At 41.6% G+C, this 21,584-nt stretch overlaps 1 protein-coding gene across 6 annotated transcripts in view; it reads right to left on the bottom strand.

Moving 5' to 3' along the window:
• The window catches only part of SLC25A26 (solute carrier family 25 member 26), a 151,725-nt gene that overhangs the window by 34,690 nt on the left and 95,451 nt on the right, over window positions 1-21,584 (bottom strand). For all 6 annotated transcript variants that reach the window (XM_073351041.1, XM_073351045.1, XM_073351040.1 and 3 more), the window contains one exon: window positions 5,054-5,098. In XM_073351041.1, coding sequence (XP_073207142.1) covers window positions 5,054-5,098 — 45 coding nt within the window. The remainder of the gene's footprint in view (window positions 1-5,053; window positions 5,099-21,584) is intronic.

Raw genomic sequence — 21,584 nt, 5'->3', positions numbered from 1 at the left:
CAAAGCCAAAACTGATGGAAAAGGCAGCACACTTGGTAAATGGGGTGCCTTTCAGAGAGCACGTATGCTCTGCTATCTGCACTGGTTGCCAGTTGGCTTCCAGATAAATTTTAAGGTGTTGGCTTTGACCTAGCAGTTCTAGATGAAATAGAACTGGCCTATTTAAGTGCCTGCCTCTCTCCTAGAGCCAAGACACCATAGTGGCATTCAGCAGAAGTGCTTACCTTAGAGTACCCAAAAATTTTTGTTGTATGGAATTTTAATATTTATCCTAATGTTTGCTGTGCTTGCTGTTAAAATTTCAATGAGCATTGTAGAGTTTCCACCTTTCTAGTTTCTTATATATATTAGAAGGATTTTTTTTTTAAATGGAAGTAAAAAACACCCTAATATTATACCTCTGTACACAGCGGGAGGGTTTTAAATGTAGACAATAGCATTGGACTTGCTTTACTTGTAAGAAAACCAAGCAATATTTGTCTCCCAATAAAAACATTAGATGTATGAAAAAAAAGTCACAGTGGTTTCTTTACTTTTTTTTCAACCTTTCAGAGATATCAGGATTTAAGAGAAGGGTACACTCATCAGCTAATTCCAACCTGTGTACTCATGCCAGATACCCACATAATTGGAAGTCAAGCCTCCATATTTCACATTTTCATCAATAAATTCATATCTTGCCAATCATTTCAATATGCTCTTTGCTAATGCCCATTTTATGAATAACCTTATCTGTGTGGTATCCTCTCTCTCTAATTGTCTATACATATTATAGTGCCATGATATGCAATATTCTACATTTCATGTAGTACAACCTGTCAGTATTTACAATTATGATAGTGCTGTGCTTATAATATGGCTAAAGACCTGCCAAAAGAACAAATATTAAGTACAGGCTTAGTGCATGGTTGCTTGGGGCAAAGCAAAGACACAGAACGGGATATAGATACATATGATTTACCATATGGGATCAGACGACTGCTTCTTCAAGTCTAGTACCCTGTCTCTGGCCTTGGCCAACACCTGATATCTCATTGGAAGGAAATCCCTGCTTCCCTTCCAGGCATCTAGCTAATTGTGCTCTCCAGGGAGGTGAGATGTTTTCCTTGACCCCTGCAGTAATTTGCTGGTGCACAGACGCATGAGACTGAGTCACCAATGACTCCGTTTATACAACTACAGATTTTATTAATGGTCATAAAATCATCCAGCCACAATATCTGATTCCCTCAGCCACAGCAATGAACTGACCCTATACACCTCGTACACTTATCATTACTTAGAGTGTTTCACCTCCCTTCACAACCAACCCTTTTAATACAGCCCAGCATAGCCCCTTAGACAATAGGTGGACAACCCGCATCAGTGACTGGATCCCCAGAGACCACAAGCGACAGCTGGGGAGCCTGAAAACGCGCTGGGCTGATCCCATGACAAAACTCTTTGGCCAGAAATGGAAAGAACGTGCTCGCGACAACGGAATGGTGTGGCGGTGACTTGGGTTTGCAGAGGGACGGACGAGGACAAGCCGGACAAAGGTGACTCAATAATTTGAGTTAAGGTCTCTGTGTCAGTGCTTTGTACTGCCTCTCATGCTCTTTGCATTCCTACCTGCTATTTACTGTTCCCCCCCCCCCCCCCGAAAGAATTTGTGAGAAGAGCTGCTGCTGAATCCTATAGCTGCTACTCCTCAGGTGCTCACAGGTGACTATTGCTTTAGTATTTGTGTGTGTTGGGGGGGGGGGGTTAAATAGTTTAATTCAATCTTCTGCAATCAGTTACTTCTACAGCCAGAGCTCCTGCTTTCACTGCTGTGACTTTGATGTGACAAACCTTCAGCTCTTTATCAAGATGCTGAAAAGGAAATGACTGAAGCACGTGCAAAGAATTTTAAGATCCCTACGCTCAGTAACAGGTTGTTATTTGTAGACCAATATACTGAAACTGGGCTATGGTACGAGCTATCCAGTCTAAGTGTTGCTGTAAATATCCACCAACCTGTTTAGATTATCTATGATGTCTAATCCTAAAAGGCTTGTTTATTTAGCCAGCTAAATTCAAACTGTCTCCTTTACGGCCTAGGTTTTAAACAATACATTTTATCACCACAACTACGTGAACGTTTTTTAAAACAGCTTTACATTCTGTGAAGAGCTACATCATGTTCCTGCTTTATGTGGTTCTGGAGAGCACAGTGCCCTTTTTTCATACTGCCATGTCTAGTTTCCAGAACAATGCTACGGCACCAGCAATTACGATGTCACGACGTCAGCTCTATGGTATACGAGTTCACTGAAAGCTGCTCCTGTACTTTGGCATAAAAACAGATTCCTAATAAGGTAGCTGAAGTTACCCTGTGCAACAGGACAATTCCCAGATACCACACTCAGATAACATCACGATGAGCACATTGTGCTGGGATTCCTACAAAACACTCAACGGCTAGGCAGCTGGTGTGCTGCTTATTACACCAATCCTCAGTCTCTCGTTGTTACCTCATGCTCCCCCACCCTCACCTTTTGGCTCTCATCTTATCGTTTGGTGGTAAGCTCTTTGGGGTAGGGACCATCTTTTCTTTGTATATGGGCGGCTCCTGATGGGGCCTTGATTGAGGCCTCTAGGCATTACCACAATACAACAGATAATAGGGATTGGTGTGAAAAGCACAGACATCTCATTTCACCAGCACAACACCTGCACTGAACAAGGGTGCCGTGGCACAACCCATGAAAAAGTACAATCGCCAGTACCACGTTCCATCCAGCACCAGAAGTTAGTCCAGAAAGAGTCAGAGCCAGGCTGGTCTGGGGATGTGCTATTTAAATGCCTCTCCTGGGAAACCTGTGACTGTGAGGAGCCAGAGAGCAAGTCCCAAGCAGAACAGCTGTGGTGGGAGTAAGGAGAGGACTGCCACTGCCCCCTAAACGCATCACCCTTACCCCAGTTCGGACTCACTTGTAGCCTGCAGGTACAGTAATAGTGTACATTGCAACTCCTGCTTCCGTTGGGGTGAGGGGAAGTATCTGACCAGGTACATGGAAGTTAAAGTTGGTCGAAATTTTTTGCCAGAAACATTTTCTCAATGAAATACAGGGAAACGACAACATCAATTTTTTTGTTGTGGAAAAACAACGACAATATTGACAATATTTTCTTGTTCTTCTATGGGAAAATTTTACACAAAATGTTTTATTTCCACTGGAAATCTCAGAATTATACATTTAATCATTTCTGGATCAAAGTTTTTCAGATCTTTTCATACTGCAAAATTTTTCAGTGTTTTGACATTTTGTTCCATTTCATAGAAAAACCAGATGTTGAAACATGAGTGTGTTGGACTGATATGTGTCTGTACAGGTCTACATTAACCAGCTAACTCCATTCTGTTATCTGAATGCCATTTTGATTACAATCCATTATATGTGCTTTTACTTTTGGCACTGCTGAGTCCCATCTTGAGCTGAAATGCCCAGGAGATGTCTATATCTCAGGAGTGGGAGTTAGAGGATCTTCACTGCAAGAGCATGCCTAGAAGCCCAGAGCTTGAGCAGTTACTGGCTTCTGTCCAGACTCAGCGAGCCTAAAAGCATATGGAAGTCAAGGTTTGGGTCTAATGCAGCAGCCTGGTGAGCATCCAGGGTTGTAACAATCAGAATTTCCCACAGATAGAAATTCTGTTTTCCAACCCAGCTTTCAGAGGGTTTCACAGAACCAATCCTTCAGTCCTGTAAGGACAGAATAGCTCAAATAACTGATAATGTGTCTTCTTTTTCCTAGGTCACTGGTTTGAACTGAGCTCTGGCTGCTCATGAATGAAAATTACTAGCATCTGCCAGCTGTTTGGTGGGTATTTGAAATTATTTTGTGATCTCAACCAAGTTCCAAGTGGGTAAATGCCTATGTCTCCGGAACCACTGGTACAATTAATATAATGGTCTCTCAAGGAAGAATGAAGTGTTTCAGTCATTTTTGAATCTGGACTATTCATCAGTCCTAGAACTGCTTCCTTTGGAACAAGGTCCACGCACACCGATGCCGCAGTGTAGGGGAAGCTAGCACTCCTACCGCTTATTGTGCGTCTGTTTTGTAAGAAGAGGGGACTTCACTTTACAGTGCTGTCATCCAACAATTTCCAGGAGTCCAACTCACTTAATAATAATAATATTAATAAAAAATCCCTCCACCCCCCTCCATCATATAAATATAAAATCCTACCACAACATTTGCAATGGTCTGCAACAACACTTTGCACTTCTATTCTGCCTTCTGTGCAAGGACATCAAAGCACTTTACAAGTGTTAGCCTCCCGATCTACCTTGGAGGTGCAAAACTAACAGCTTAACCATTTGATGAGAAAACTGGGGCTCACAGAAATTACATGACTTGCCAATGGTAAGTACACAGGCAGGAACACAGCTCTGATCTCATGAACTCCAGTTCTGTGCTTTAAGCACTAGACCATGATTCCTTCTGTTGGACAGCAATTTCACCTTATATAAAGAATGCAACCAACTGGAGGGATAACATTCAAATAAAGTTGCATCATTCTAGAAGATTGCTCTATTAAAGTATCTTCTGATTTACAGATTCTTTAAACAGCCTTTCAAATAATTGGTACAAAGCCAATCAGAACACCAATGACATATTGTGGGTGGCTCTTGGCAACAATTTTATTTTTTCAGTCTCCTCTGCACAACTCAAAATTTCCTCTTTGCCTTCAGGAGTGAGATGTTGCAAATTCAGACAACACTGATGGCTCCCAGACAATTTTAAATCGATACAATTAGGTAGGACAGCAAACGAAACTTCTGGGGTATTTATCGTCAGTTCAGAGCACTGGGATTTGTTTGCACGGCATATATTAAAGCTTAGATTGCTGTCATTTTTCAGACATCCAACCAAACAATTATCATACGCAAAACTAGCTTTGTACGTGCATTCTCTGAAGTGTCCATATCTGTTAGGTAAGCTAGCATATAGGTAAGCTAGCATACAAGCTTCTAAAATGTACACATTTCTAATGTCACATCCTTGACACACTAATGGGTCTTACCTTTAAGGCCTCCCAAACGGGAAACTGCACCAGAGAGAAAGGAATCTGGAGGGGGTAAAGAAAAAAAAGTCACAAAAGCAAATTAGTTTGGCATGTTCCTTGGCTGGCTAAATTAGGAACAGTTATTGTTCACTCAGTGAACTGTAGCTTATTACATTTATAAATCTGTAAGGATTACTTTATGTACACTGCTGTTAGAGGACTGGTTTCACTAAAGCAGTTTTTACTTTGTTTATCACGTTCCCTGCTGAGAGGTTAATGTATTTTTACCAGGGTGGCCTGTAAGAGCAATAACTAATATGATCTAGTGCCGGGAATTTCTCAGTTTGACTTTTAGCCAAAGAAGCCATAAAGATGGTTCACGCACCACACCACTCAGGCCACAAACACAGCTTGATGAGGAACTGTCGGATAACATGCACTGTCACACACAATTATCTAAAAGTGGAGGGACGCTTAGTGTCTTAAAGGGACGTTAAAAATGGCATAATGAGGTTGCAAGTTTATCGTCTCTGTTGTCCGAAATAGATAATTAATTATTATCATTATGAGAGAGACAAGGTGGCTGAAGTAATATCTTTTATTGGGCCAACATCTGTTGGTGAGAGACAAGCTTTCAAGCTAGGCAGAGTTCTTCTTCAGCGCTGTGTAAGCACGAAAGCGTGTCTCTCTCACCAACAGAAGTTGGGCCAATAAAAGATATTACCTCACCCACCCTGTCACTCCAATATCCTGGGACTGACACGGCTACAACAACACTTCATATTATTATAATTATATATTTGTATTTTGGTAGCATCTAGGAGCCCAAGTTCCAGATCATAACCCAACTGTGGTTGGCACAGGACTCCAACACAGAACAACAGGAAGGTCTTTACCCTAAAGAGTTTTCATTCTATGTATAAAACAAGAGACAAAAGCTGGAGGCAGACAGAGAGGAGTACAAAGAAACAACATAATTACCACCACTTCTGATAAAATGCCAAGCCTCAGCTTGTAAAAGCTTCCAGTATTTAATATAGACAATAGCTGTCTTGTTAAATCTATGGAGTGATATAGTAAGATGCAGTATAATTTAAGTAACTGTAGATTATTAGAAACATTCATTGTGGATGTACGTAAATCTTATTAAATCTAAATTACATGGAAGTTTGAAATGGTCCCTAAACATTACATTTATCCAACATCAGAAGAGTTAGAGTTTGTTTTATTGTGTTGCAACTAATGATTAATAAATGAGTCTATTCCGTTAATCTTCCAGGCAAAACTTAGCTTGACAGACACCTGCCACAGAAAATTTGTTATCTATTCAGGCAGGAAATGGCAGTGAGATGAAATCAATGCTGATGCTGTACACTGAGCTGACACACTGAAATCTCAGAGGAAGTTTGTCATCTTGAACAAAGAGGACTATCCCTTGTGGCATCTCAAAGGCCCAAAAGAAAGGTCAAACCTGGCTCTTATTTATCAGGGCCTTGAAACTCTAGCATAGCACTTAAATTTCTTTTTCGATTTTGGGTGACAAAGTCCAGTTATTTGACAGAAACGCCTCGTAATATATTTATGAGAAGATATAGAGCCACATGCTGTTGCATCGTTGTCAAATGGGAGTTAACTGCACCATTTCCTTGCACTGCAGAATTAAAAGTGACATAACCTTCTATCATCTACACCAGAAAAGAGATATAATAGCCATCATATTTGCTCCAATTTGTTAAAAAAAAAAAAAGAAAAGGAAATGCACTAAGTTCAGTTTATACCAAACAAAACAGGCCTCCTAACACATACACAATCTCAAATTTCTTCCTATTGCACTTTGAGTACTAAAAAAAAAATCTGTTAACATGAAGACAAGGGATGCTCTCAAAACAAGGTTTGTTTTATCTCTATTACTAATTAGATGCATTTCAAGCAAATGGAAAAAAGTTTAAAATTTCTATTTGATTTCCAAAATGGCAGGGGGTGGTTTAGGGCTCAGACTCTAAATGGTTCAAAGTCAACGGGGTTTGCACAGGCTTATAGATCCATCCGTGAGAAGGAGCTTGCTGACTGGGGCCTAAATCCTCACCCAGCCCTCACAAATCCTGTTTTAATCGAATTTTAAACTTCCCCAGAGATACACTAACATTACATGTTCTGAAACTTTTCAAAACAAAACCTACATTCTGGCCCAATCTACTGGGCAACATCCCTTTAAAAACACAGTGAGCGCACCAGAGTAGATTAACATATAAAAAGAGAACTTTCTTTAACCATGTAATTCATATAGTGATAAATTTATTACACTTGTCACAAGCTTTTTACAGTGAATTGAAGCGAGAAACCCCCTCACTTTGAAGACACTTCTTCCCTTGAAGAACTGTGATTTGATTGCGTTTGTTATTTTCCTTACAAAAACCTTCAGATACACAACAGAATCACACCCAGCCAAGCAATGATATTTGTGCCTGAAATAACCTAAAACAACAAGAAAAATGTGGTTCACACATGTAGAGAACTTTCTGCCAGCAAATATGAAACTCTGGCGAGCTCCACCAAATCTCTCATTTGATGTTCACATAAAATAGACAGACAGTATCCGTTCTCATGTCTGGCTTGATGTTCTATAACTGTACTGTTTATTCAATAGAGTTAAACCCTACACCAAAAAAAAAAAAGCAGCTCCCATACATCTGTAAAATTATTATTCTAATGTTTAATAGATGGACACTATAGCCAGTTACTCGGGGCCTGTATTTTTTAATGTTCAAGTCCAATTTACTGCAGATTTTTATTGTTTTCAAAGATCTGCTTAATTCTCCTGAATTAGGTGGATTTAAAAAAAAAGGTTTCAGAGTAACAGCCATGTTAGTCTGTATTCGCAAAAAGAAAAGGAGTACTTGTGGCACCTTAGAGACTAACCAATTTATTTGAGCATGAGCTGTAGCTCACGAAAGCTCAGGCTCAAATAAATTGGTTAGTCTCTAAGTACTCCTCTTCTTTTCTTTTTTTTTTAAAAAAAGGGATTTTATATTTTTAAAGACAGTGATTTTAAAAAACGAACACTGAAAATAGCTGCACCCCAGAGTAACAGCAATAGAAAAACAAACTCTCGCTTTTACAATCAAACTGCAAGTGTGTTTCACCTAAGAGTTGAGAAGCTTTCAGCAAGTGAGACGAATTTAAGGAGGAAGTTAAAAACACTGCCAGACGGATGCATCAATATTGAAAATTGAGGTAGTACTTATACCCTTCAAAGCAATAAAATAGTGTTTTGATTGAAGCAATTTAAAATTTATCAGGCTACAGTTACAAAATGTGCCCATTCGATGCTGATAAATCTGTGATGTTAAATCACAAGCTGACAGCACCCAGAGGGAAACTCAGCAGCCAGACAGCAGAGGTAGCATGTTGAAGGAGCTACAAAGAATAAATAAACAAACAAACAAATAAAGCCAGGCCCTTCAAAACTGGAATCCCCTTCAAAATGCAAGAATTCTTCTACATAAAGAGAAAACAGATGTTCGTGGCTGGAATTTGCATGTGGCTTTATTCTCTACTAGGATACAATAAAACCACTCTTCGGCTCGTCCTCTGAGTCAGAAATTAAATGGTGGCCTGGCATATCTATTCCAGCTGTGCCTTCCTTTCCCAACTTTTATTAGCAATATATTAAAAACCTAAAAAGCATAAGAAATGAAAAATCATGTGGTATGTTTTCTCAAACCAATATAAAAACTACAGATGTTCTTACTAATCTGCAGTGCATGTTTGTTTATTCAGGTTCTCTGTGTGTCTAATTCAGCGGGGCTTTGCTCTCGGAATGATCTGTTTTTACAAATGCTAGAGCAAATACTAAGAGAACAGCCAGCGGAGACAATAAAATCACCTAAAGGAGGAGATAAGGGCTTTCTTCACTTGCACGGGTCTCTTTCACTCTTTTGGGCCCCCATTCAGCAGAGCCATGTGGTTAACGTGAAGCACCTGAATGGCTGCACAGAATTCAACAGTTTAGGGAGCAAGGGGGGCCTTTGATCCTTGGGAAGTGAGTGTGCAGAAGCAGCACAGCTACTGGTTCCATGGGGCTGTACTGATGGCTACAGAGCAGGCCTACTGCTGCTGCGAGGCCTGGTTTCTTCCTTGTCCCCACCCAGACTTGAAGATCCTAGATTCTGTGTAACCCAGAGACTGAACCAAGGACCTCCAGAGCTGAATGCATGAGTCTCTACAGCTTGAGCGCCAGGTTTTCATGCTGAGAGCATCAACAGACTCACAGTCTCAGTGAACAAGGCACAGAGCAGAACACAATCTCAGCGGTGGGTTAAATACTTCCCTTGGACAGAGGTAGCTCATCCCGCGCATCTGAGGCCCACAATAGTTCAAATCCAGGATGACTCTCCACGTCCGTGACAGCCACCATCTTGGCCAACATTGGGGATTGTACTAGGGATGTCCAGAGCTGAAAACGTGAGTCTCTATAGCTCAAGCTAAAGAGCCAGGTTGCGTAGCAGGGGGCTATAACAGACTCAAATCCTTTCTGAGTCTGGCACAAGGGGTGACACATAACCCACACGCCAGTGAGTTACATTCTGCAAAAAAAAGGGCAGTAAGACCCAAAATCAGCAGAATCCAACAATTTCTTGTTCTTGCCATGCCCCTCCTCATGACTTGTGATATCAGTCACATAAACGGCTCTCACGGATACCTTTATGGCACGTTGTTCATACAGTAATACTGGCAGCTGTTTATCATGTATTTATTAGGAATAGGATATTTTCATAACTCTATTGCCACTGAAGCCAATGGTAAGAACTCCCGCTGGCTTCAATAGGAGCAGAGTTAAGCCAACACTTTTAGAAAGTATCACCAACAGTCTCACTTAAAGGCATTTGTACACATGGCATTTCCACTCATCACTGTAGTACTAAAGCATATATTTGCAAAGGGTGCCCCTCACCGTGGTATCTGGGCAGCAGTTGTCAAACCGGTTTTAGCTTCCTATTTCTCCACCATAACCACATCTGAACAGTGTAAGGACACACTGTAGTTCAGAGTTTGAAAAAGAAGATAGAAAATATTCCATAAACGTATCTAGATTACAACTGTATACTTCCATCTTGAATAAACAACCGTTTTTTGTTTGTTTATAACTGTATTTAAAAGAAAAATGCCTCCTTTATACGAGATGGTTCTTCTTTTACGATAGGTTCCAGTTGCAGTCATATAAACAACCCTGTTTCTCGGCTGAAGTTAACACCAAAACATTTCAATTAATAATCATAGTAAATCTGTTTCAGTGTCTTCTCCTCTTAAAATTCTTCACGCACTTATACAATCTATCTAGATTATGATCAACTGACATTCCACCTATAAATATACTTTCTCCATAATAGGATTTGAAAAGATAGTATGAAATGACGTAAGCCTTTCACTTGGCCATGTCACAGGTCACAGCAATAGATGTGATTATATATAGCGTGGTATAAAGCATCCTGATTGAAGGTGATGGTGCATAGCGGCAATGCACAGCCACTCAACATACCGTCCTTAAACCTGTTATTGTCTACATTCATTTTTACATTCAATTAATACTGCTTGCCAGGCTCCAGTTGATGCACTGCAGACTCCACAAGAAACCTAACAAAGATAATTTGTAATTTTAAGCATGACCAAAAGGCTGTCAAACTGTAGATGTCTTTACTGCAGTTTTTAGAGATGAAAGGATTTAGTGTAGTGAGAGAACACTGGTAAATAAATGAGTGAAGTCTCAGTTAATAAATATTGATGCGCTTAGAAACAAAGCTTTCCAACAAAGACAATAAAGCAAGTGGCAACAATGGCCAGAGATTGAGAACTCCCTCTGCCCCTGTTCTTCTAAAGAACATGTTTAAACACAGGTCCCACTGCAGTGATTTCCAACACAACTTGGCCAGCCAGCATAGGCAAGAGTGTGCAGAGTTAGAACACTAATTGGTAGCCATGGTCCGGCATGTGTAACACACCAAGGAGGCATGTAGGCTAATGATCTTTGGAAATTCTTCCACCACTGGTGTAGCACAATGGCACTATCCCTAATACGGGTGCTGGTGGGCAACTCGAGATGACCCGGTGGTAAAAACACCAGTATAAATATTGCCAACATTAACTTTTACAGATGATTAATACTACAAGCCAGACTCCAGTTGATGCTTACACAAGAAACCTACCAAAGGTAATTTGTAACTCTGTCTTTTGAACCATTAATGTTAACCTTTGTAACTGTTTAAGCTAGGAAAAGGGGTGCAATCTTGTGCTCTATGCACAGGACAGGGACACAAGAACTCCTAAATTATATTCCTGCCTCTGACAGACTTCCTCTGCAACCACAGGTAAAACACTGCATCTCTCTGCCTCAATTGCTCTATCGTCACATTAATATTACTCACCATCTGTCCTACATGGGTGTTTTGAATATTCATTAGCTGGCATCTGTAAAGTCTTTTGACAAATTAAACACTCTATGTGGCAAAGTGTGGTTTAATTTGGTTGAGAGCCTCTATTACACCCTTATCTTTTAAGCTCATGTGCAAAACTGCATAAAATGGGTGTGGTTTTCTTTTAAAAACCACTGCTGCTAAGTTACAAAGGGATATCCTCGTCCAGTCCTCTTCTGGTAGAAGGATGGTTAATAAACATACAGTCTCTTTATGGAGGCCAGTGTTGACAAGTGAAGGGGAAATATGTGAGAGCTCCAGCACAGATATATGCCTGCCCCCAACATGTGGGGAGAAGAGAAGCACTGAGGCAGATATAAAACTTAAATACAAGAGAGACTGAGCTAACAGATTTCAGAGGGGTAGCCGTGTTAGTCTGTATCAGCAAAAACAAGGAGGTGCCACAAGGACTCCTTGTTGTTTGAGCTAACAGAGATCCTTGTAAAGAGTGCAGAATGCTTTAACCTTTCACTGACAGTGTTAAGGATCATTTTTTTATTCAAGGCACTTTCATCATAGAGATGGGATGAACAGCCTTAAAATTCCCACTCTCTCACTCCACCCTTATATTTTGATGGGAGGGCAAAGCAGCTTTACAGAAATTGACTGAGGTTACATAGATAACCTGCATAGGACGTTAATCTGCACAAACCCAAGACTTGATCCTGCTCCCAATCTGACTTCAATAGGAGGAGAATTGATTGCACTCCAAATATGAAATACTCTAGCAGATTCTCTCTTCCCTGTCCCCAATAGCCCCACAGCGTCCATTGTCAAAATAAAAGTCTGTTTTGTTATTCGTTCTTGAAAAGCAGCATACCCAAAAAATGCACAATGAAAATGAATATTCCAACATCAACTTGTACATGCTGTTTTTAAGGCACAGATAAAAATCTTTCAGGATAACAGATGAGTTTAGCAGCTCTAAAAGAATGAAGGTATTGTTTAACAGGAAGCAGATGTATGTCAGATGGCAAACTCATTAGAATGTCCCATCGTTAAAGGAAACAGGATAACAATGAGCCGTCTGAAAAAATGTGAACTGATCAGGAAATATACAAGCCGCAGCTAATCTCCTATTTATTGGTAGGTAATGCCTGTAAGTCATGCACATGCATTGAGTTTAGGACCATGAAGGACTAATCTTTGTTCACATGAAAAAAACATAACAGTAGAACCCTAACCATGGAACTCAACATTTCTGGAAAAGTCTTCTGAAGCACACATAGAAAGGAAAAAACAAACAAAAAAAAGCCTGACATTTGAAGAAGCTAATTTCTTTAAATATACTTGGTTATGCACTATGGGTTCAAGGGAGCAGTTCTATTTGAATCCGTAACATTAAAGATATTTTAGGTACTTTCTCTGTGGTTTTGTTTGTTTAAAGTACAGACATAGAAACCTGTCATACAAGCAGCTGTTACCTCGGACCCTCCAGAGATACACAAAATGAGACCCAAGATAATTAATTTACGGAAAAATGCCTGAAAGGCAGGCATCCATACTGGAATAGTGCTATATCTTCAATTACAAATGCACCTGAAAGATTCTTCAGAGCCCAGTCCTGCACTCCTTACGCAGGAAAAATTGCCACTGAAGGCCATGGGAACTTTGAGTAATGCATGTAGGACTGGACACCACAGAGCACTAATAAAAGGAAATTAGTTAAAACAAACAGTATACAGTTTCTTGCCAGAGGGGAGGTGGGTCTATGGAATGTACGGTGGGGGTGAGCGTTGCTTCATGAAGTAAATATTCAGTCAAATAAAACCAGATATCAGTGCATCGAAACTGCACTGACATCAGCATGGGAATATTTCTGGGAAAATACCTGCCCTCAGAGTAACAGCGACATTACTTAACAGAATGGAAAAGAACGTATGTTCTCCCCTTTCCAAGTGTGTCCGTCTATAATAGTTTTCTTGTTACACTTCTACATAATGCTCACAAACAGGACACAACAGAATTATTTCATGCAGCTCTTATCCACGTAAATTACACAGTTGTCTTCCTCTCTCTAGGAGGTTTCAGAATCTCATTTAAAATATTCTACAGGAAAACTCACTGCCCCCTTTTGCCCATGGGCTGGATCCAAAGTTCACTGGCGTCATTGGGAGTCTTTCCACATGACTTTGATGGGCTTTGAATCAGGCTCCAGGTGTGACAAGGTGGAGGTAGTGGGTAGAGAGAACGCAAGGATTCTAGTGTCCTACACAAGGGCCACGTTAATAATTCTGCTCTGATTGCATGGTTCCAAGGAAGCCTGGGTAGCCAGCTTCACGGTACGCGCAGGTGGTGGAAACAGGCACTTTTTTTGACCTTCAGTAAATAGGGCTGTGGAGCAAGTTGCTTTAGGTTTACTGCACTGGCAGGACGCCTCACAACCCAGCCTCTACAGCTCTGTTTCTACCTCCATTTGACCCTCAATTCCAAAAAGCGCTTAAGCACATTCTTAAGTTCCACTGAAGTTAACGGGACTTATGCAGGTTTTTAAATGCTTTCCTGAATAGGTATGAACTGAACTGCTTTGCTGAGTTGGGGGCCTTGCGATAGCCAAGGCTTTTATTGTGTGCATCTCCCTTCTGAAAAAAAAAAAAAAATCAATTTAACCAGCTGTTAAAGAATACATAGCTGTCAAGGGTATAATTTATTCCATCATATCGGAGGTGAAAACAGCACTGTATAATAGCCACTGCATAAGAATAGCTGCAAGAATAGTCACTACAATTTAACAATAGCACGGAACAACATCAGCAACTAGAATCCAGCTGGAATTACCTTCTTCAAAGTATTTGAGCCCATAGACAGCTGTGCTTAATATATCTTACACTATTATCTCCATCATGTGGCAGAGGGGAAAATCGCAGATTTATATCAAGCTTTAGAAATTCCACACTCGGCTATGTTATTTCATTTTTAAAACGTGTACGAGATTTTTTGCCCAGCGTATGAAAAAAGGAACAGCTGATGTCTCCCTGTGGCTACCGATATTAAATATTTACCTAGTGCCATTACTCCATGGCTGATCTCGTTGGGCAAGCAGCAGTATGCATTGGTCTGGTAGTTAATCTAGATAAAAGTAAATCCTTGGCCATTACCATCTAGCAGCCTCCAGCTCATAACCAGCTCAGTATGAATCTGTTCAGACATTGCATTGAGCAGGTAGGAATCACCAAATACTTGGGCAACATCACAGACAAGTTCCAGAGGATGCTCAAAAGATGTGGACACTCATAGCAGCTGCTGCAGCCAAATTTCAGGCCTTTCAGTGGCCTCCGTGAGGATGTCAAGACATCTCTGAGCTACAGCTCTGTAGAACCACGGTTATACACACTCTGTTGTACAGCAGCGAAACATGGGCACTGAGGAAGGTTGAAAAACACCAGCTTGACATTGTTTAGCCTCATTGTCTTCAACAGCTGCTCCACATCAAGTGGCGAAACAAAATCGCAAATGAGGATATTCGAAGCCAAAACCCGCAACCACCACCATTGGCACAGGTTCTGTTTTGGCAACTTTCTCACTATGGATATATTATTATTAGAATGGAGGACCAACGAACTTCAAAGCATGTGTACCAAGGAATCTGCTACACAGCCAGCAACCACATGGGCACCATAAGCTTCAGTAGAATGCTAAGATTGCCAGTGATGGACAGAAAATGAACATTCAGCCAAACCACCTTAAGGATCTAGCCAGAGACTGATTTGAGTGGCACTCGATCTGCAAAGAGGCATTGTCCTTTTGGGATTTGCCAGGATGAGGATGATTATAACTGCATGGCACACTACAGATAAAGGAAGAGACAGTCCCTGCCCCAAAGAGCTTACAGTCTCACTAGAGATGCAGTGCAACAACTCAAGGCAATGAAATAAAGAATCATAGGACTGGAAGGGACCTTGAGAGGTCATCTAGTCCAGTCCCCTGCCTCATGGCAGGACTAAGTATTATCTAAACCATCCCTGACAGGTGTTTGTCTAACTTGCTCTTAAAAATCTGCAATGATGGAGATTCCACAACCTCCCTAGGCAATTTATTCCAGGGCTTAACCACCTTGACAGTTAGGAAGATTTTCCTCATGTCCAACCAAAACCTCCCTTGCTGCAGTTTAAGCCCACTGCTTCTCGTACTAGCCTCAGAGGTTAAGAAAAAAAAATTTTCCCCTCCTCCTTGTAACAACCTTTTACGTACTTGAAAAATGTTATGTTCCCCCCTCAGACTTCTCGTTTCCAGACTAAGCAAACCCAATTTTTTCAATCTTCGCTCATAGGTCATGTTTTCTAGACCTTTAATCATTTTTGTCGCTCTTCTTTGGACTCTCTCCAATTCGTCCAAATCCTTCCTGAAATGTGGCGCCCAGAACTGGACGCAACACTCCAGTTGAGGCCTAATCAGCGCGGAGTACAGTGGAAGAATTACTTCTCATGTCTTGCTTACAACACTCCTGCTAATACATCCCAGAAGGATAACAGCATTACACTGTTGACTCAGATTTAGCTTGTCGTCCCACTGTGACCCCCAGATCCCTTTCCGCAGTACTCGTTCCTGGACAGTCATTTCCCATTTTGTACGTGTGCAACTGATTGTTCCTTCCTAAACGGAGTACTTCACATTTGTCTTTATTGAATTTCATCCCATTTACTTCAGACCATTTCTCCAGTTTGTCCAGATCATTTTAATTTTAATCCTATCCTCCAAAGCACATGCAACCCCTCCCAGCTTGGTATCCTCCACAAACTTTATAAGTGTACTCTCTATGCCATTATCTAAATCATTGATGAAGATATTGAACAGAACCAGACCCAGAACTGATCCCTGCAGGAACCCACTCGTTATGTCCTTCCAGCATGACTGTGAACCACTGATAATTACTCTCTGGGAATGGTATTCCAACAAGTTTTGCAAAGAAGGAGGGTAAAGGGGAAACATGATGAGGGACACTTACAGAAGAACAGCCATACTGGGTCAGACCAAAGGTCCATCTAGCCCAGTATCCTGTCTTCTGACAGTGGCCAATGGCAGGTGCCCCAGAGGGAATGAACAGAACAGGTAATCATCAAGTGATCCATTCCCTGTCGCCTATTACCAGCTTCTGGCAAACAGAGCTATTGTGAACGGTTAGCTATGCACAGGTCCGGATGACTAGTCAAAGTAGATATCTTGATGGTGACATTATCTTATTTAAAATGAGCTTCAGAAGCCCTTTAAATATTTCACTTTAGTATTTTATGCTAATTCAATAGGGCCTAATTCAGCCAAGCATTTAAGCACGTGACTAATCCCATCCATGCTTAGCCAAGCACTTAAGCACTGTTGACGTAGGTGGGATCCCCCATGTGCTGCAAGTTAAGACTGGATGACTCTCTAAATAAAATATATGTTCTAGCTAACCCACAGGATGTGGCCTTGCAGGAATTACTGGGTGAAACTGTTGGCCTATGTTATACATAAAGGCAGTCCTAAAGATTATCATTGTCTCTCTAGCCTTAAAAATCTATTAATTTATAAAGTTAAGAATGCACTTTGCTTAGTCAGGGCTGGACTTTGCTGAATCTGCTCCGACATTACAAAAAGGGAGAATCTAAAACTTATTAACCTGAATGGAAAACCACCCCCAAGTGATTTAAATGGGCATTGGATCAGGCCCCAAATGAACAGCTAGACAGTGCAAACACAAATCAGGTACATACATGCAAAGGCTGTTTTTTCTTTTTATTTATTTTTTAAGAATTTAACCAATTCTGCAGATTCCATAGGTAAACAAACAAAGCTCTTGGAAGTTCTGCAGACCTCTCTGCAGCTGTGAAGGCTGCTCTGTTCCAAATGGGATGTCTAACGCCATGTCAGATTTAAAAATTTTATTAAAGCTAATGTTAAAGTTATAGAATACACAGGTTGAGAAAAGAGTGTCTATACATCTGGGTATAGTGCTTAGATTATCCACAAATACAAAAAGTTTGTTTGTAAAAGTCGTATGATACACAGAGTACATAATCAGCAATAACTCAAATTTTGGTGCATAGATTTAACAATACAATTTGGATATTAGAATCCAAATACTCGGGTACATCACTCATGAAAAGTTGTACAGAGATTTGGTTGTGGAAAGCAAAATATATCAATGAGTGGAGATTGTCCCTCAGTAATTGAGAATTCGGTAGGTTGTCCATTTATAAAATACAATCCATCAGGGAAGCATTTCAGTTACTTTCCTGACTGCGCTTCTCTTCAGCACTCCAGCTCATCCCTCCTGGTATTGCTGATGTCCGGTGATGAGTTCTATCTGGAGATAAGTAACACTGAACCTGATCAGATATAGCGTATCCTCAAAATACAATTGAATTGTGTCCTGCTCTCTGGACTCAAGAATGAGGTGATATACAGCATGCTAATGAAGACTGAACATCTGAGCTCAAATAGGACTAAAAAAGAAGGGGAGGCGGAATTATGGAGTTTAACATAAACAGAAGCAGAACAAAGAACATATACTCCTTTCAGAATGATACTGGCAGTTTGTTGGGCTGAGAAGGAGGGTATAATATGCAGTCTTCAGGAAACTTAACCAAAATTATTTCTAATGAAGTTTGCACCTTGCTAGTTACATTTTCCAAAGTGTCTCAGTCTCGCTGCATTTATATCATGCTAATTGATCTTGCTCAAAATGTCTAAATTACGCCACGTGCATTTTGTTTTTATTTTTGATATACGGAATGGGTTTATAGATCCTTATGATGGGGATGATTACTACTGGCCAACCCGTAGGTAAGGAAACTGACATCTGGCTAAGTGACACAGAAGCAGGGAACAACTTAGACATTTGAACAAAGGCTAGAGCGTTGGAATGCCCCTCATCAAATGATACTGCAAGAGCTGGTTTGGTCCTTGTGGCCATGGGGAAAGCTCAAAGAGTGCTTTGGCATGATTATACACAGGTGTGACATCGCTCATATGAACTGAGAGAGGCTGAGGGCATCGAAGCTGGTAAATTACCTGATTTTGTTTGGAAGTCTTGCTTCACGTTTCTAAAAACTGTTATCCATGTATTATACTCTAGTAACAGTTCAATGTTCTATAGGATTAGTTCAGTTTTATCCAATATACATTAGACTTAAACCATCTTCGTTCTGTATTTGTACCGCACCTAGCACAATTGGGTCCCTGGTCCATAGGGTTTCCAACTGTCTAATCACACAAACCCAAACACCCTCGCCCTGCCCCTTCTCCGAGGCACCCCGCTCACTCCATCCCCCCTCCCTCCATCGCTCACTCTCCCCCTCGCTCACTTCCACCAGGCTGGGGCAGGGGGTTGGGGTGCGGGAGGGAGTGCGGGCTCTGGGAGGGAGTTTGGGTGCAGGAAGGGGTGCGGGCTCTGGGAGGGAGTTTGGGTGCAGAAGGGGGCTCAGGACTGGGGCAGGAGGTTGGGGTGTGCGAGGGGGTTTGGGGTGCTGGCTCCGGGAGGGGGCTCTGGGCTGAGGCAGGGGGTTGGTGTGGGGGAGGGGGAGAGGGGTGCGGGCTCCGGATGGGCAGCGCTTACCCCGGGCAGCTCCCGAAAGTGGCTGGCACATCATCTGGTAGCAGCTCCTAGGTGGGGGACCAGAGGGTCTTCGCGCGCTACCCTGCCCACAGGCACCAGCCCCACAGCTCCCATTAGCTGCAGTTCCTGGCCAATGGGAGCTGCAGAGTCGGAGCTCAGGCAGCGCACAAAGAGCTCCCTACCCCCCACCCAGGGGTCGCAGAGACAAGCCGGCTGCTTCTGGGAGCGGGGCAGAGCCAGGGCAGGCAGGAAGCCTGCCTTAGCCCCACTGCGCTGCTGGACTTTTAGTGGCTAAAATCTCCCAGTATGGCTTCAGTAGCCTCAGGGAGATTAGAGCCTGATCCCGAGAGAATCCTGGCGAAACTCGGCAATCCTATTGGTCCATGACAGGGGCCCATAAGCATTATGCTAATACAAATAAAACAACAAACAACCACAAGAGTGAGTCATTTCTATCACAGTTATAGTATATCCCCTGCCAGAGTATGACAGCTATAACATGTCTGTGCCCCGCAGACTAGTTAAGTTATGAAGTACCTTTCTTCTTTTGGAAGCAGTCAACTGTTGAGAATATTCTTTTTATTTTTCCAGACACTGAGCAAGAGCTTTTGAAGTCTTATCGTACAGTCCCTGCATCGTTAAAAGTCTATGATGATTTAAACAACAACAACAAAAACCAGCCTTGCAACACAGTAACGTAATAAGATAAATGACAAAAGCCTTTACTGTGTCAGAATATTTCAATAAAATCACAATAAAATTCCACCTGTCAGCTCCAAAAGCACCCCACATGTAGAATTTACACAAGCTGAACCGGAGTTGTTTCAGGGCATGTCATAACAGTTAGTCATTTCTGCACTGTGCACTGTTAAAATTGGCCTGGAGATGAAATGAGTGCCTGCAAAGGGCAACCATATTTCAAGCAAATTGAAACATGCTTAGGTAGTTGGACTGCCTCCCTCCCCTCCCCCTGCTGCATTCCAGAGTGTTTAATTTTTGCCACTCAGTTTCATGAAAAATATTTCCAATGCACTTCCAAACTTCTGCAATCCAGTAAATATATACTGTGGTGGAACTTCAGAAGGAAAAGAGTCCTTAGTTTATACTGACAGGGTTTTGCACAGCACTCTCCAAACCTGACCTCCTCAGTACAAGACATAAATATATCTTGCTCACATAAATTGTCTGCAATATGTCAGTTCCCATAAACTGAAGCGTGGCATTTCCACCCTGACAGCATCAAATGAAATCTTCCAAATGGCCATCTATTTTATTTGGGTTGCAGTGCATTTCAGCATCAGCTGCATCTGACCTTGAGAAACAATCCCGTAAAAAATATCATTGTAAATTACTTCACCGTCATACAGGTAGCTCTGAAGGGACATGAGCTAAATGCCAGTGAAGTCTTTCCATTGCATGCAATGGGCTCTGGATCAGGCCCAACGGTGCTGAGTACCTCAATTCACACTGAAGTCTATGGGAATTTGGGGGCGGGGCGGGGGTGCAGCATTTCCCAGGAGGAGGTCTTACATTATAGAATTGGATCGACAACTCCTTGTGCATTTCTAAGAAATGTGAGTCCCTCAAATAACAGGGGAATAAAATGTAACAATTTTAATTTTATGACGTAACACTTAAAATGTGCTAGAAAGACCTATTCTGGTAAAAAAAGTGTCGCACAAGACTAGGTATTACACGTATTCCCTATGTCCTACTCCCCTACACAGACTTCCAGAGCAGTGTAAATTTTTCACATGTGGCATTTTATATTCTAAGCTACACAATGGAGTTGTCGGTATCCATTTCATGGTTAAGGCTGCATTGGGAATTGCAGGACTAAAGACCTCCCTTCCCCTCCCCCTCCCCCGTTTCATGCCTCCAAACTTGGCATAACCCCACATCAGAGGACAAGTGCATTTTCCAGGTCACGTTTTTACGAAAAAAATTGCTAATTTTTGCAGACAAAAGAGTTTAAAATGCTCCACGTTGTGGTTAACAGAGAAATTTCCAATCTCTATGACTTTCAAAACGCATGCACGCACACACACCCACACAAAATTTCTCAGGCATAGGGCCCCTCTGAACTTCTATAATTAAGCACATGGAGATATTCCCCTTATTCAAGGTAACCGATGATCTCTCTGTCAAATTCAGCCAGTGGAACTGCTTGGACTTGTCAGCTGCTTGTCAATTTTGATGCCACTAGCATCTCTGGCTTGATGCCTTGCCCCACACCTCACAGAGACAGTGAACAGCCAAGATGGCAGACAGTTGTAATTTGCTTTGGGCCACCTCTGTGCCACTCCCAGCTCGGCCAGACTTGAGGATTTGCACCAGAATGCACAGCACACTGGAAAGGGGAAATTTCATTTCCAAGGCAGTACAGAAGCTGCAAGCGCACGTGCCACCTCTGGGACAGTTTACTTCCTATAAATCATTTGTACCACTGACAGAGCTCATTTCTTCCTTTCATGAGTAATTATAGTTTTAGAAGCCCGCATTTAAGGGGTGCAAATGAACTCCCAAATTCCACCTACTGTCACAT

The sequence above is a fragment of the Lepidochelys kempii genome, chromosome 7, assembly GCF_965140265.1.
Source record: "Lepidochelys kempii isolate rLepKem1 chromosome 7, rLepKem1.hap2, whole genome shotgun sequence".
Lineage (NCBI taxonomy): Eukaryota > Metazoa > Chordata > Testudines > Cheloniidae > Lepidochelys > Lepidochelys kempii.
The sequence above is the reverse complement of the archived record's forward strand: the minus strand, read 5'-3'. Positions and strand labels throughout refer to the sequence as shown.